The sequence below is a fragment of the Sceloporus occidentalis genome, unplaced genomic scaffold, assembly GCF_023333645.1.
Source record: "Sceloporus occidentalis isolate IW3139 unplaced genomic scaffold, rSceOcc1.0.p SCAF_13, whole genome shotgun sequence".
Classification (NCBI taxonomy): Eukaryota; Metazoa; Chordata; class Lepidosauria; order Squamata; family Phrynosomatidae; genus Sceloporus; species Sceloporus occidentalis.
The window spans coordinates 1,716,794-1,732,794 of record NW_028316993.1 but is presented as its reverse complement, the minus strand read 5'-3'; the positions used below and the strand labels follow the sequence as shown (position 1 = coordinate 1,732,794).

General features: G+C 47.9%; 3 protein-coding genes across 13 annotated transcripts in view; 2 read left to right on the top strand and 1 right to left on the bottom strand.

Moving 5' to 3' along the window:
* Window positions 1-231: 231 nt before the first annotated feature.
* LOC149304520 (gem-associated protein 7-like) lies at window positions 232-11,665 on the bottom strand. Of its 7 annotated transcripts, none has more exons than XM_089478667.1 (4): window positions 11,484-11,665; window positions 10,338-10,507; window positions 8,227-8,306; window positions 232-690 (listed from the first exon to the last, which is right to left on the bottom strand). In XM_089478667.1, the coding sequence occupies exons 3-4, from the start codon at window positions 8,245-8,247 to the stop codon at window positions 304-306; spliced, it is 408 nt and encodes a 135-aa protein (XP_089334793.1). In that variant the 5' UTR covers window positions 8,248-8,306; window positions 10,338-10,507; window positions 11,484-11,665; the 3' UTR covers window positions 232-303. The 7 variants fall into 7 exon arrangements, with proteins under 7 accessions (XP_089334793.1, XP_089334794.1, XP_089334796.1 ...); XM_089478668.1 differs by lacking the exon at window positions 11,484-11,665 and adding an exon at window positions 11,291-11,380; XM_089478670.1 differs by lacking the exon at window positions 8,227-8,306.
* On the top strand, window positions 4,845-10,297 carry LOC149304521 (bone morphogenetic protein 2-like). The gene is made up of 3 exons (XM_089478663.1): window positions 4,845-5,114; window positions 6,567-6,901; window positions 8,485-10,297. The coding sequence occupies exons 1-3, from the start codon at window positions 4,999-5,001 to the stop codon at window positions 9,375-9,377; spliced, it is 1,344 nt and encodes a 447-aa protein (XP_089334789.1). The 5' UTR covers window positions 4,845-4,998; the 3' UTR covers window positions 9,378-10,297.
* A 448-nt stretch (window positions 11,666-12,113) lies between the features above and the next one.
* LOC149304518 (protein phosphatase 1 regulatory subunit 37-like) overlaps window positions 12,114-16,001 on the top strand; it is a 51,170-nt gene continuing 47,282 nt past the window's right edge. For all 5 annotated transcript variants that reach the window (XR_016271872.1, XR_016271870.1, XR_016271871.1 and 2 more), the window contains exon 1: window positions 12,114-14,458. Coding sequence is in view for 2 of the 5 variants with exons in the window: in XM_089479043.1 (XP_089335169.1) it covers window positions 13,690-14,458 (769 nt within the window). In the remaining 3 variants the exon portion in view is untranslated. The remainder of the gene's footprint in view (window positions 14,459-16,001) is intronic.

The window sequence follows — 16,001 nt, the reverse complement described above, 5'->3', positions numbered from 1 at the left end:
GTCATACCTGGTGGCCCACGCATTCAGTGGTGACAGAATGGAAACTGTTGGGGATGATGGATGAGCAAAGTGGCTGAAATCCTAAACTGTACACCGTGACATGACTCCACTTGTTACCATCTCCTCCCTTGTAATTGACAGGAGGGAGGCAAGTGAATCATACAGAGATGCAGCAGGCAGCCTTGAAAAGGGTTATTTCCACATACCACACTCGAGCCTGCTTTCTGCAGCTCTCAAAGGACCAAATGCATGTTTATTACAAATGCTTTTAATATTAAAAAGGAAGCTGGGATGGGGTAGCTTTCAAAGCTCAAAAGAGTACGCTATGATGTCTGAGCAGCGGAGAAGGGCTTCCCTCTGTGTCCCCAGTGGCGTTTGTAGTTCTGAAACTTGGAAGTTCAGGATGTCAATGTCTGATGCTCCAAACAAGGCAGTGACGCTCACCCTCTCATACATGGTGAAGCTGACAGGCCGTCCAGTCATAGCCAAGAGGCTGCGCAGGTAGCGTTCCCGCAAAGCCACTCGGCTTTGCTGCTCCAGTTCCAGGTCTGCCTTGTTCCCACAGCCCATGGAGGAGAGGCTGGCAGGACCAAGTGCTTGGAAACGAAGAGAGTTTGGATCGAAGCCACGGCTTCCATCAGGTCCTCGGGGCAGGCGAGTAACGGCAACTGGGATCTTCATTTTGCAGCTCTGGTGATAAAAAGAGACAGATGTCGCTTTACTTTTCATCAAATCTCAGATGTTTTAAGGTACTGTTCAGAAAAGATGCCACCTTCTGATGCTACATAAAGTAAAATTCGCAGCAGGATAAAAAGTACTAAACCAGCTTCATCGAATTTTTTTAAAAATCCCATCGACTTCAGCAATCCGTTATCTTTTAACAGTTGTGTTACAGCTCAGACCACCAAGAGTCCACAAGTTTCCTACACAAGCAGCTTGATTTGGGAGGATGAAGCAAAAGCAGCAACATATGAGCCAATATGGCAACATTTTGGACTTCTGTTCTTTACTGAGGATTTGAACCATGTAAAGCAGTACTCTTGCCTGCTACCAAGGCAAAGGTCTAGGGACAAGAGAAGGGTTAACACAGGCTTGTAGGACCTGTAAACAGGAAGTGTTGCTGTGCGAGGACAGCCTATTTTCCCCTTCGGACAGTGGCGGCACCAACTTGACGCTCCCTCGCTGTGCCAACATCCCCTATGGCCGGCAGCCAAGTCGAGGGTCAGCGGCAAAGAGGATGTTTTCCACAGTGAGCTGAAGAAATTGCTGGCCGTAGCCAAGGGTAACTCCAGCACAGAAAAGAAAGCAAGTGGGGCTGGCTCATGGCAGGAATGGGACACAAACTTAGTAGCTTTGCCTATACTGTATACTTATGAACGTGTTTCAGTTAATACTGATCTAATGGTCAAGGGTAGGAATTTTAATTTGCAGACCGTGCAGCTAGAGAAGCCTAATACTTTCTCAAAACTGGAACGCTCCGACATGTTTCCAGAAGGGAAAACCATGACAGACAGAATACATTTGTGTCTTAAAGTGCAAACTTCAATATAAGCCCAGTTAGCGGGCCAGGATGTACTAATGTGAGAAATAAATTCAAATAAGCGTGTTGGCAAACCCAGCCATGCAGGAGACTGTCGGCTATATCCCTGTATGATTCATGCCTCCAGTTCTGGTCTTTTCCCCAAGTATAGTTCTCCCTTACCTCTGCAATAGTTGTGGCTGGAACAGTCATTCCAAGTGGGAAAAAATCAGTAGAATGATTCTTCTTAAGATGAAGTTGCCTACTATACATCTATGTTAACTAGTGGTCTGGGCTTGCATCCTTTCAACCAGGAAGCAGCCCAACAGACACTTGCAGAGATGGAACATGTTACTAACTTTGCTTGGGTGCAAGTTTAAAAAATAACACTCATAGCTGTGTGCAAGAGCCAGCTTTGCTTCATGCTGCCTTCTAGTTGTGGTTGTACTGCATTCCTGAGCATGGCTATCCTTGCTGAGGGTCTGCTTTGAACTGCAGTCCAAGCACACCTGATTCTTCTTGACTTGGTCTAGCGGCAAGTTCGATCATGCCAGTCCAGCACCCTACAATTATAATAGATTTGGTCTATTCATTGAAGTACCAACATACTTCACACTGAGTTTTCATTCTGAATACCACAAGGTTCTCCCTGTAGTACAAAAGGCACAATAGATGCTCTGGAAGCAAGTGTTAGTAAGGTTCCTGTGTACAGTTTCTTGGCCAAGTAGGTGTACTCCCAGGCCTTTCCCAGTTGGGAAGTTTGGAAAGGGCACAATCCTACTCAGAGATTCTGGCAGCTTGATTGGTAACAAAAACACAGTTATTCCATTTTTTTTACACCAAATGGGCAAAAGGCACTACAGTGCCTTCCAGCTGAAGAGATGTAATGGGCCTATGAAGCCGGGGTGTGACTTGTTTTGCCCTTGAGTAGTTTGTGATTTATGGTGACCCTACCGCCGTATCACCAAATCTTTGTAAGATTTCTTCAGAGGGGGGCTTTGCCATTGCTTTCCTCTGAGATAGTTATGACTTGTTTAATCTCACCCAGTGGGTTTTCCAGATTCTTAGTGTAGCACTTAACCCACAATACCACACTGGCTCTTGCTGTGTTGGGGGTGGACAGCAAAATGGGGCTACTGCCTCTCCTTCAGGAATTCTAGCCCCCAATGGAAATTTCCCTTCAGTCCCCCAATTTCTAGCATTGCAGTGAGAGACACACTGGAAATCATTTACACCTAGAACTCATATTTGATGTGTTCACATTCCTTTTGTAACTTTGCCTGCCCCCTTTCCTTTAGATGCCTAAGCTGTACAAGCATCCCTCCATATTTGCGGTTTTGATTTTTGTGGATTTGACTATTTGCAGTTGTGATTAATATGTTCCCTCTAGGAATCTCTAGCTCCTCCAGCACAACTCTGCCGGAAGTTGACCATAGAGTTGTGCTGGAGAACCTAGACGTTCTTAGAGAAAACACTTCTCTAGTCATTTGTAGGTCCTCCAGCATGATTCTATGACCAACTTCTGACAGATGTTGACCACAGAGTTGCTCTGGAGGACTTGGAGATTCCTAGAGAGGTGTTCTCTTAGGTAAAAAGAATAATTTTATTTAATTGTGGTTTTTCCACATTCACGGAAGTTCTTTGCTCATAATCCCAGCGAATGTGGAGGGATCGCTGTATTTCTAAATGCTCAATGGAAGCTTTAAGAGTGCTAGAAATTTGGAGAATGAAGGAAAACTTCAGTAGGGGGGAAATTATTATTTTTGGGGGGGTATTTTGTCCCTTCTCCCCCAGTCACATCGCTGCCTGGGAGGAACAAGTGAATTTTTAGCCTTGGCAGCCAGAGTTAACATAACCTGCTAGTTGCCTGGGAGTAAACTGTTTTTCAGCTCCTGTTTTGCCACCAACTCAGCTTCTGGGCGGAAATGCCACAGGTTTAAGCCTCAGTGGAGATTACCTTCTCCCCGCCGCCCTGCCTTCCATCCCGCTGATCGGGCCACATTCCTGCGCGGTGTGTTTGTTCCTAAAGCCTGGACGATGACCACAAAGTTTCCTCTGCAGCCCTGTTTATTATGTGCTCTTTCCATAGACGGCTCATTCCCGACGCGTGCTGTCTGGCGCTGGAGGAAGCACCGGCCCCCAGAAGGCTGCTCCAGCTGGGCTGATAAGGACTTGGCCCAGACCTGGTGCCCTCTTGGACATGACACCAGCGGGGAGGGAGGAACTGTTTTTTCCGGAAAGACTTGCCTTTGCTAAGGCATAAGATTCTGTATGAATGTGGCCTGGGAGGAGTCACACACAGTGCTGTGGAGATGGAAGGAGTAAAGGCTTTACACATAAAAGCCAGCTTTGACTTTGCAGGCACATAAATATTCCCAGCAGACAGATTTGTGCCAACAAAAGTTCTGTTAAACAAGCCCCATGCTGAGGACTTAAGCCAATCTATTGAGAAGTATTTTTGGTCAATGGGATCTTCTTTTTGGGGTGGGTGGGTGCCTTTAAGGTTAGACGTTGATCAATAGGTTATAAGCGATAGAGTCAGAAGGGGATGTTATGGGGGGAGGGGAAAATTAGGGTATTCCCCCCCCCCCTAAATAAACATTCTGCCCTCCCAAATGCAATTTTACTTCCAACCCCAAATGTCTAAAACCGCACTAATTTAAAACTGCAGTCCAATATTTTCAAAGACAGTTTAGGCATCCAAAGAAAAGCGGCAGGCAAAGCGATCCAAGGGAATGTGAACCTACAAAAAGCTCTGGGTGTGGACAGTTTTCGGTGTCTCTAGAAATTTAGGGACTAAATGAAATTTTCATTTATTGGGGCAGTGTTCCTATTTGAGATTCAATGCATTCATCTTGGGGTTGCGGGGGGAGGAAGGTGAATCCTTATTTGGGTGGGCAATAGCCTCATTTTTCTCTTTTGCCTTTTGGTAGGGCAGAATTTTCATTTGGGAGGGAGCACTGCATATGTTTGAGGATTGTTGAGAGGGCACCAGAACAGAGTCACATCTAGGTATGACTGCCTACAAGAGCTGAGCCTTCTGGGTAGATCAAGGGCCTTGTGGCTGACCAAGTGAAGACTGTGGGAAGACGTATCCACCGCATACACTTTGCCCTGTGCCCCATAGTTAATGGGGTGGCATTTCTAGTGGCTCCCATTCTCCACCTGGGGACCCTGTCCTCTTGCTTTCCTGGCAGGACCTAAGCCCCAAAGGGCCACTGTGCTGCTCTAGTGAGTGAAGAGGCAACAACTCACAACAACTTGTTTGTTCTGGCTCAGTCCCCTTGCCTGGTTGACATCACATCCTGAAAGCAGCGAGAACGGCATCTCCACAGGCAGGGCGGGCTGAGCCCGGACACTCTGGCGAAGAGCTAGGAGCCGGTGTCTCTCATTTGCTAAGCGAGGAAGGAAAGAGGACAGAGAGTGCCAAGGTGAACTGGGTATGCCCATAAGGCAGCGAGGGCTCTCGCTTGGCATGGATGACCCAGAAAACACAGCCCAGCTGGGAGAGGCTTGAAGGTGAAGGCGGCAAGGAAAGGCCACTGGATCTGAAGGGAAAAACATGGATTCTCGCCAACAACCTCTACTTTTGCAAGTAAGTACCTCTATGAGGGAGCAAGGGAAATACACACATGTGCGGGCAGCGCCACGCTGTCAACGACAGCACAAAGGGCGACACTTTGCTTTTGCAAGGTGCTTTTTGCAAGGTGTTTTCCTAAGATTACAGGAGCATCCTTATCACTGGGTGGACCCCTTTTCAGCTGCCTTGCCTACCCTGTGTATGTATACACACGTTAATCATTACTTACTATCCAGGGGAGGACTTGTAGTTTGCAGAATGTGCAGGAACCAGAGGTGGCATCTGGGGCTTGGAGAATGGGGTGGTTCAATCGCCTCCAGCACTGAAGGATCAGCATGGTGGCCCCTTGTATTAAACTTGGCCTACCAGAGAAGCTCCACCCAGTTCAGTCCAAACCAGTTCACAACGCCACGTTGCAGGCGAGGCTACAGGAACTATGCTAAAATCCTATTCTTACTGTGGTTTGTCTCTTCCCCCTTTCCCAACACCACTCAGATACCAGTAGTTATTTCATGGGTGTGAGTGAAAAACAAGGAATATAGATTATTGACAAGGCTATGAAAGCCATACCCCTGCCCCTCAAGATGGAACTAGAAACAGCATCCTCCTCCCATTCTGCTTGCTTTTTTGGAAGGCCTCAGGATGCATTGTACTTATGTGCAGGATTGAGGAAGTCCTCTGTGCCTCCATTTGTCCACCTGCAAAACAGGGTTGATATCATAAAGGTACTGGGAGGGTGAATAACACAGGAGATGAAAAGTTTAGGTGTGAAATCTTGATATATGAACAAAGATCCAGGGAAAATAGGGATGTCAAAGTGTCAACAGAAACTATGCAATCTCACTGTATACCAGGTACATGTTTGCAAAGAATCCCCTCACAGAGAGAAATCCAGCTTAAAAATGACAGGGATGGAAATGCTCCCGCCGCAACGCAACACTCCACATAAAAGATGGGATGTCTAACTTGTCACAACACATTTTCAACACTGAAACCACTTTGCAAAGCTAGAGAAGTACTGTGGTGAAGCAAATTTCTTGGGATCCCCTGGGGTTTCACCCCTGTCTTTCCAAAGTAACCTTTGAGGTGAATGAAATGCTCAGTAATAACCTCTGCCAGCAACTTCTTTTGGCTGGATCTTTAACAGGTCTGGAAGGGATGTTTTAAAAGGCACTCAGCCTGAGGTGAAAGGCGAGTGCAACATGGTTAAATGAACAGCTCTGAGTGAAACTGACATTAAGTGTAACTGCTTTGACTGTCTACAGGGGGTGCTATCTTTCTGCTGAGTGTTAAAAAAGACAACCTGGCTCCTCACCTGTAACAGATGTATTTGTATGGTTATATATTCTTGTATGTTTTGTTTATGGGTGGGTAACTGGGGAACTAACAAGGGGAAGAGTTGAACAATTTTAGCCATATGCCTCAGTAACCAACTTTGCTTTCCCCCTCTTTTTCTAACTTCCCCAGTTCCACAATGGTTTCTGGTAACTTGACGGTTCTGTCGACGCTACTTATATCTCTTGCCTTCTGGGGAACCGAAGCCCCCCAGGGGCCGTCGCCTGGAACCGACAAGCATGACTCTAAGCAGGTGCCAATCCAGGCCCTCCACACCATCCTCTTAAGACGCCTGGGCTTGCAAAGGCGCCCAGAACCAAAGCCAGGCCTCATGGTTCCCCAGTACCTGCTGGATTTGTACCAGTTCTACTTGGGAAAGGCTCCTCCCTCCCTGCAAGAAACGGAGCTTCTGTTCCTGGAGGAACAGGCAGGAAGAGCCAACACTGTGCGCACGTTTCATCATGTCGGTGAGGCCATCCCTTTGAACACCATGCTTGGGACCTCAGGGTTTTGCAGACGGGGTGTGGGTCTGTTTGAAAAGGGCAGCAGAACTCGGAGGGGCAGAGTGGGGTCAACAATGGGGAAAGAACACCTGAACACAAGTATGGGCACAAAAAGCAGACAAAGAACCACGTTTGGTTCAAGCTGTCTGCATTGCCTAAAGTAGAAGAACCACAGTGCAGCAGCGGGAGGAGAATATAATTTGCATGCAGACGGTCTAGGGACAGTACCTAGGCGTGTGTGTTTTCCTTCAAGTCACCTATCGCTTTATGGCAACCTCATGAATTTCATAGTTTTCTTAGGCAAGGAATATGCAGAGGTGGTTTTGCCCATTCTGAGATATAGCCTACAGCATCTGGTATTTGCTGGCGATGTCCCATCCAACTGCTAAACAAGGCAGGCTGTGTTTAGTTTCCAAGATTAAACAGGATCTAGTGCCTTTAGGGTATTTACCTTTAGGGTAAAACAATACAACCTAGGATTCCATAGGACAAAACCATGCCAGTTAAAGTAGTATCAACCTGTTATAACTCTGCAGTGTGGACACACAGCTGCTTCGCCTGTTCCAAGACAGACCTATCCAACGTCAGAAAGTTAATCACATTTCATTTCAGGAGGAAAGACCTCGGCTGCACTGCCACCTACAGAGCATGGAAGATAACTGTGCATCGCTTAGACTGGCATCCCCCAACCTAGTGCCCTCCAGATGTTTTGGACCACAGTTCCCAAGATCCCAAGTAGCTGGCCACACTTGTTGAGGGTCATGGGCATTTAGGTTCAGAGCATGTGGATGGCACTATGTTGGGGAAGGGTAGGACAGGAGGCGTTTGTTGAAAGCAGTCAGCTAAGATTATTACCCCTACAATGTGTCAGCAATGAAGCCACTTCAGAGAACACAGCATAGTAGTTAAGTTTATGTTTTAAATAAAGTCTAAGAATAAAATTATAAATGCAAGCTCCATACTAGTAAAATAAATTAACACACATTTTAAAAATACTATGATGTTGCTCTGTGGTTTGTCTACTTAATGAATTAGTGCAGAACCTCTGCAGACCTCCATAACTAATTCAAATGACCAAAGAGATGGGGAATGGGGTTTGGAACCAGCCTTAGTTGTGCTTATAGTATGTTCACTGAAGCCTACTGCCATATTACTCAATTCCTTTCATCTAATACATTTATGGAAGTTCTGGCCTTGTTAGTATTTGGATGGAAGAGCAGATCCACTGAAACCCACAGGTCTTAAAATTATTCATGACTATTCAAAGTATGACTAAGATTGGATCTAACCTTGAATGCTGAAGTTGGCATTCTTCAATAGAAGTCAAAAAGGTTAAATTTCCATTTCAAGGCAAACAGAAGTTCCATTGCTGGGGGAGAAACACAAGCAAAGGTTACTGCCTTCATGGCAACCTCACAAATTTCAGACTCATCTGGGAAACAGGAACTAGACTAGAGGGGTCCTTGGTTGGATCCGGCCAGTTAGTTCTGAAATACTGACACTCAGACTCCAATTCCCTTTTAACTTCTATTCTGCTCCATTTCTAGAGGATCTGGATTACAACCCTGAAGTTGTAGGAAATTCATTTTACTTCTTATTCAACCTCACCTTGCTGCCTGCAGAGGAGGAGCTGACTGCCCTGGAGCTGCGTCTCTACCACACGGAGAAGGGAAGCAAGGGCTTCCACATCAACATCTACCACGCAATGGATGCCTCATTCACTTCCAGAAACAAAAGCAGACTCTTGGCCCACAAATTCTTGGCTCCCACGCAGTCCAAGTGGGAGAGCTTTGATGTTACTGCTGCCTTCAAGAGGGTCAAGGGCCAGAAGCTTCGCCTTGGGTTTCTTGTTGAGGTGCAGCATCCAAACAACAGCCATAACCTCCGACAGCAAGACATCCCCCTTCGCACACGACGGTCTCCTGGACAGAAGAAAGCTCAGTGGGCTCTGGAGAGGCCTTTGCTAGTCACCTATAGCCATGACCAAAGAGGACAGCCTCTGACACATGGAAAAAGACACCGAAGAAGCCAGCCAAATGGACTAACCCAGAAAGGGGGCAGAAAACCTTTAAAGGTTCCAGCCTCCAGGAGCAAACACAAGAGCCTGAAGCCAAAGACCAAAACCAGCACCAAGTGCAGAAGGCACCGCCTCTTTGTAGATTTCAAGGAGGTTGGATGGAACGACTGGATAGTTGCCCCAAGCGGCTACCATGCATTCTACTGCTCCGGGGAATGCCGCTTCCCACTGGCCGATCATATGAATTCCTCCAGCCACGCTGTGGTGCAGACCATGTTGAATTCGGTGAACTCCAAAGTACCCAAGCCATGCTGTGTCCCCACAGACCTCAGCCCCATTGCCATGCTCTACCTAGATCAACATGACATGGTGGTCCTTAAGACCTACCAGGATATGGTGGTGGAAGGCTGCGGGTGCCGGTAGGAAGGATGGCGCAGGGACACTCCTTCTGCCAGTATTAAAAACATGAGGGCACTCAGTGAAAGGTAGGGACAGCAGACTCAGGACTGTCACAAGTACTTCTTTCACACAATGCATAATGAATATTAGGAAGTCACCTCAAGAGGTGGGGACCACCGAAACATTAGCTAGCTTAGCTGTGAGACACACTGGGGGAGGGGGGTCCTCATTGTACACAGGCAATATGCCTCTCAGTATAAGATATGACACCGAGTAATAAGCGAATATTTCTATGATGCCCTTCCAAAGAGTATCCAAAGGCATCCAAAGGTATCCTATGATGCTCTTCCAAAGAGTATCCAAAGGTATCCTAGCTGGCTGCAACTGGAAGTAGATGGACCTTGGTGTGATCCAGCGACCAATTCTTTCATTTTTACGAAGCCATATGAACAAATGTTAGCCTTCCCTGCAAACCCTGTATTGACAAATAATTTCATTTGTGACGAACTTTAGTTGAACAATAAACAAACAACTCATCCAGCCTATTAAAGCAAGCATATATCAGTCCGGATTCAAACTAGGGAAGAGAACTGTTGTCACCAACGGATTTCTGACAGCAATAAAAATCATTCCTGTGTAGAGATGGGCAAAATGCAGCCACCTGGATGTTGTTGTGCCACAACCCACATTATTATTATACTTTATTTATATAGTGCTGTAGATTTACACAGCAAAGTCATACCATCAATGTCCACTCCCCAATGACAACTGGAGGGCTGCACTTTCCCTGGCTTTGCTTCAAAGGTTATTTAAAACAACTTTACCCTTCCTTCTGTAATATCCACACATGGGAGGAACACACCTGCAGACAGCTCTTTATCATTCCCTTCTCTCTTGAAAATTATAGTCATGGAAGAACCCAGAGTTGCCTTCTGCTCTATTTCCTGAACGCTATGCTCCATTTGTATGGCAAAATGTACTTACTTGGTCATGTAAAGTGAAAATATGCGCCACAAAGTTGCCTGTCTGCTTATGGTGACCCCTTGAATGCCGAGGTTTTCTCTCAGACAAGAAAGGCTCAGAGGCGATTTGTGATCCAGTCCTGCCTCTGAATATAGCCTACAGCACTTGCTACTCCTTGGCAGCCTCCCTTCCTGGAAAATAAGACACTGTCTTATATTTAGTTTTCATCGCTATGGCTTATTTTCATAGAATCCTAGAGTTGGAAGAGACCCCCAAAAGGGCCCTGATCCATTCCAACCCCATCCTGCCATGCAGGAAATCCCAATCAAAGCATCCTCTCTGACAGATGTCCATCCAGCCTCTGTTTAAAGACCTCCAAGGAAGGAGACTCCATTACACTCCGAGGAAGGAGTTTCTTTCAGGGCATGGCTTATTTTCGGGGCATGGCTTATATGGCGCGGACGCTTAGAAACCCCGCTATGGCTTATTTCATGGGTATGTCTTGTTTTGGGGAAACGGGGCAATACTAACCAGGCCGGCTTCCAAGACCGGATGGGTTTGGTGCGATGAGGAAAACGTGCCTTTAGTGACCCTGTGAAACAGGATGCATTGGGCGCAAGAAAGCAGACTGCAATCTGTTGTTGTGGTTTGCGAAGTCCAAGGCTTTCATGGCCGGTATCTATAGTTTTGTGTGGGCTTTTTGGGGTGTCGTGCGGCCATCAAAGATGCCGGCGAAACGTCAGAAACAAACTCTTCTAGAACATGGCCGCATGACACCCCAAAAAGCCCACACAAAACAATTGTTGTGGTTGTAATGTCAGCTGTAATTGACTTTGCTGGCATAGGCCACCAGGTATTCACTATCAAGTGTTAGGATGGGAAAGGGAGAGACTAACACAAAAGAGCCCCACCATAAACTACAACTCCCAGAATTCCATAGCCTTGAGCCAGGATGCTGAAAAGTGGTGCCAAACCTGGGTTATTCCTCCATCCTTAGCCTCCTCCCTTAGAAACAACAGCATTTGCCTTCTCTGTCATGGAAGTTTCCTCTCGCTCCCATGGAACCCTGGGATTGTAGTTTTAGGACCGGTGGTGCCTCGCCGAACTACAAATCCCAGGATTCCACGGGGACTTTAAAGTGGTTGATTCAAAAAGAAGACACAATACCCTTTTCTCTTTCCCCTCCTCCTCGTCGTCGTTTTGCCTCGAATCTGCGTAGGCCTAGCTGCTGGAGCCAACTCCGGTCGCCATGGCAACCTCTGCACCCTTCGGGTCAAAAGCCGGGGCTTCCATGTGCGCAAACAAAATGGTGGCCCTTCCAACCCGGAAGCAAAGCCTGCGTCTCATTGGTATTTTTTATTATCCTCTCTAGGAATTGATACTCTATGACCACCCGCTCAGCCCTGAAGCGGAGGCAGCGCATGCGCAGACGGATCGCTCCCCCCCTCCTCGTCGGAGAGGGATGAAAGGGAACCGCGTGAGTCTTACGTCAGGATCAGGCGGCTCTCTTGCGTTCCTGTAGCACTTTCTTCCAATCAGCACATTCGATACCAAAAAGTATAACAAGAATTTATTTATTTCTTCGTTTCCCCTTAAAAAACCCCATGTTTCCCACTGCTAACTCCTTCGCTCTGGTTGTGAGCCGGCAACTGATTTTTTTTTACCTCGTTCTTTCTCCCAGCGGTGTCGAAAGTGCGGAACTGAAACAAGAATTGCGTGTAGAGAGGCAGAGAGAGAAAAAAAGCCTTGGATGGAAGCGAGAGGGAGGGCTAGAGCGGAGGAGGAGGAGGAGGAGGAGGAGGAGAGAGCCATCTAGTCTGTCCCCTCCATCCGCCGATTCGCCAATCCAGCGGGGCCACGTGACCGCCTTGGCGGGGGACCGCGAGGGGCGGGTGTTTATTCACCGAAGCGGAAAGGCCTCTGAGGGAATTAAGGAGGCGGGGTCCGTAGCGGAGGCGCTGAGGAAAGTGCGGAAAGTGCCGACGCGGATCGCAAGGCCGCTGGCGCACTCTGAGGCGAAAGAAGAAGACGGCGAGCAAGAAGGAAAAGGAGGAGGAGGAGGAGAGGCGGCGGCGGCGGCGGCTCCGTCTGAAGGGACCTTGGCTGGAGGCGGGCCTCGTCCCGCAACGGCCGCTGCCCGAGTCTGCGGCCCTTCCTTCCCTCCCTTCCTCCCCTCTCATAGTCCTTCCCTTCCTTCCCTTCTGTGGCGCCTGAGGGAAGAAGGTCCCTGGTTCCCTCGGACTGGCCTCTCCGGCCCCAGATCGCCTTTCGTGCCCCCTCCCCTCCCCTCCCCAAAAGGGCCCCTAATTCCCCTCTTAACTGCCCTTTCCATCCATCCCCAAATGGCCTTGATCTCTCTTTTCTGACACCTCCCAAATAAGGGTTCCTGGTTCCCTTCTAGCAGCCCTTTCCGTCTCCAAATCGTCTTCCATCCGCCTTCCACCTCCAAAGAAGGGGTTCCTAGTTCCCTTCTAGCTGCCCTTTCCACCCCCCCTTTTCCCCCTCCTCCAAAAAGCCATGACAGGCCCCTTCCCTTTGGCATCCGTGGGTGCATCCATTTAACCATCCCTTCCTCCTCTCCCACAGAGAAGAAAGACCCTTCATTTCAGGACAGCTTCGTTTTGCCCGCCTGCTTCCATCCCTCTATCCCTTCCCTCCCTCCAAAGACACAAACAGGGAGCGCTTAGGGGTTTGTCCCTCTCCTCCGACCCATCTTTCCTGGCCAAGAGCCAGCCCCACCTGCCTTGCAGGTATTACTTCCACCCCATTTCCCTCCCTGTCGACTCAGATGTGTGCATCCAGCCTTGAAAAGGGACCATCGGAGGAGTTGTTGTCTCCAGTACGTTTTTATTCCCTTCCTCTGCCGGCCGTTGCTTTTTAAAACGGTCCCTGGGCCATGATCTCCCCTTGTCCAAACTGGGCTGCTTCTCATCAAGATGGTCCCGGCTTTTAAAAGGAGGTTTTTATTTCCCCTCCCTTTCCCATAAGCAGCTATAAACCCCCCATTTTACTTCCCTGCCCATAAATCTTCCTTTATACTTTCTATCTTATGCTTGGAGTACTCCTTATTCTCCAAACTGAGGAACTGACCCCATTGGAAGTCCCCTCACTCCTCTGTTTCGCTCACCTAGCCATATATATCCTCCGATCCCAAACAAGTTGTGACCCTTCCTTCCGCTGCCTCCATCCTTCTTCCTTCATGGTCCATACAGGAACCTTCATTGGACCACCAAGAGCCTGTTCTCCTTTCATTTTTGCCGGGGGAGGACAGGCCTGGGACGTTGGGAAGCCTTTTCTTTCCAGGTGAGGGGAGCCAGAGAAGGACTGGAGTGAGGGGTGTGTCCCACCCCCAAATAATGTCTCTGGAGGGCGCATGAGAAGGGAAGAAGGAGCTGCACCCCTGACAGACACCAGCCCTACTCGCCTAGCCATGGAGTGTGTGCAGGTTACTCCTGTGCAACAACAACAACAACAAGGGAAAGCTGCTGAGGGGGACCATCTTTTGTTGTTACTTCCGCCGCCTCCTGTGCAAAAGAAAGAGGAGGCCACGCTGCAGGGCTCTGAGTCCTGGGCTGCCTCCCGAGGGGACAGTGGCCAAGCTGACATGCAGCTTCCAGATGCTTCAGACTCTTTGGGACATCCTAAAAATGCAGACAGCCTTCCCTCCCAGCACAGCCCTGCCACCCTGAGGATTCCTCCTGGCAGCGAGACGGCGGACTGTTGTACTAAATGTTCGTTGAAAGCGGATTTGAAAGAGACCGTGAGCTGCGATGGAGCGCAAGAGCTGTTGAAGGAGACTTTGAGCCACCCGCTACAGAAAGAGCCACTGGAGAGCGAGGGGTCTTGTAGTAACCCTCCTTCGGTGGCAGAGTCCATTGCGACTGTCCAAGAATGCCTTAGGGACGGGGAAAAGCCTTCTCAGCAGAACAACCATTTGCCGGAAAAATCGGATCCCCTTTCTCAGAACTGTTGTATAAGTTTAGAAGGAACAAGTGCAGACAGTCCAGAGGATGACCAAGCCAGCCAAGGTTCTCCGCCGGCTGAAGATGGGAAACTCAAACCTGGGGCAAAACATGTCACGTTTCCTTCTGACGAAGACATTGTCTCTGGTGCCGTGGAGCCCAAAGATCCGTGGCGGCATGGTAAGCAAGCATCAACTCCAGTGAAGGCGCCTCTCCTTTCTGTGGGTTTGGATTACACTAGTTTAGGGCTGCTGACCTTCGCCACAGGCTTGGTTCTTTCTTTGTAGTGTGAGACCTGAATTTGCATTTGACTTTCTTAGTCACTTATCCTCTTAAACTCTGTTAGAGCTTGCTACTATCAAGCGATAAAAACACAGAGTGACCAGATCCTGTTAGATAAACACACAGAGGCTTTTTTTAACCCCCAAAGCAAACATAAGTGTAGGCAATAAAGAAACAACCAATTAATAGGCAAGGAAATCGCTTATGAACAGTGTAGTCCTTTAATTGTCAGTGTAATTTCTATAATGAGGTAACTTTGTGGATCTCCCGTTGCAAAATATTGCACAGTATAGGTAACCTCAATAGAGAAGACTCTGCTTGGTATATCATTGAATCATACAGTTGGAAGAGACCCCAGGCACCATCAAGTCCAACCCCCTTCCATGCTGGAACACATATTCAAAGCACGGCTAAGTGGAGATTTCCACTCAAGTCTCCCAAAGCCCTTTTAAACAAAACAAAATCCTTTACAACTTCCATGGGCTCTACAAACCTAGTTCTGGGATTTCTTACACTTATCATGTGAGTCCTTGGGAAAGTAGATGCTCTCTGTTTTGCAAGTGTTATGTTCTGAAGTATGGTGAACAATTTTAGGCTGCATCAATAGAAGTATAGTGTCTAGATCAAGGGAAGTCATAGTGCCCCTCTATTCTGCTCTGGTCAGGCCCCACCTGGAATATTGCATCCAGTTCTGGGCGCCACAATTCAAAAAGGATGTGGAGAAACTGGAGCCATGTGTCCAAAGGAGGGCAACTAAAATGGTGAAGGGTCTGGAAACCATGAAGCCTTATGAGGAAAGACTTAGGGAGCTGGGGATGTTTGGCCTGGAGAAGAGAAGGTTAAGAGGTGATATGATAGCCCTGTTTAAATATTTGAAGGGATGTCATATTGAGGAGGAAGAAAGCTTGTTTTCTGCTGCTCCAGAGAACAGGACACAATGGAGCAATGGATGCAAGTTCCAGGAAAAGAGATTCCAGCTCAACATTAGGAGGAACTTCCTGACAGTGAGGGCTGTTCGACAGTGGAACACACTCCCTCGAAGTGTAGTGGAGTCTCCTTCCTTGGAGGTCTTTAAGCAGAGGCTGGATGGCCATCTGTCAGTGGGGATGCTTTGACTGAGAGTTCCTGCATGGCAGAAGGGGGTTGGACTGGATCAGGGCCCTTGGAGTCTCTGACTCTATGATTCTATTAACTGTTTTGCAGAGGGACATGGTGTTCAAAAGTTTTCAAAACTTGTTTTTCGTTTGGGTGTTTTGTATCAGCTTTTAGGGGTGGTGTTTTTGGTCTGCGTAGTCATCCTTGAGGCAGGAACACTTAATCCCTCTTACACTCAGGCTTGACTTTTCTTTTCAGTTGCAAAACTAGCTCAGGTAATATAGTCTGCACATATATGCCCAATATTTTAGAGACTTTCCGTGCTGGGAGCCGGGCTGATCTCCAG

Bases quoted from the DNA above. Each gene is read 5' to 3' on its own strand.
- LOC149304521 (XM_089478663.1), top strand. From the start codon at position 4,999: ATGACCCAGAAAACACAGCCCAGCTGGGAGAGGCTTGAAGGTGAAGGC. The intron at 5,115-6,566 runs GTAAGTACCTCT...TAACTTCCCCAG, and splicing joins AACAACCTCTACTTTTGCAA to TTCCACAATGGTTTCTGGTA. The intron at 6,902-8,484 runs GTGAGGCCATCC...CTCCATTTCTAG, and splicing joins GCGCACGTTTCATCATGTCG to AGGATCTGGATTACAACCCT.
- LOC149304520 (XM_089478665.1), bottom strand. From the start codon at position 11,338: ATGCTGTTGTTTCTAAGGGAGGAGGCTAAGGATGGAGGAATAACCCAG. The intron at 691-11,290 runs GTTTGGCACCAC...TTTTATCACCAG, and splicing joins AGGATGGAGGAATAACCCAG to AGCTGCAAAATGAAGATCCC.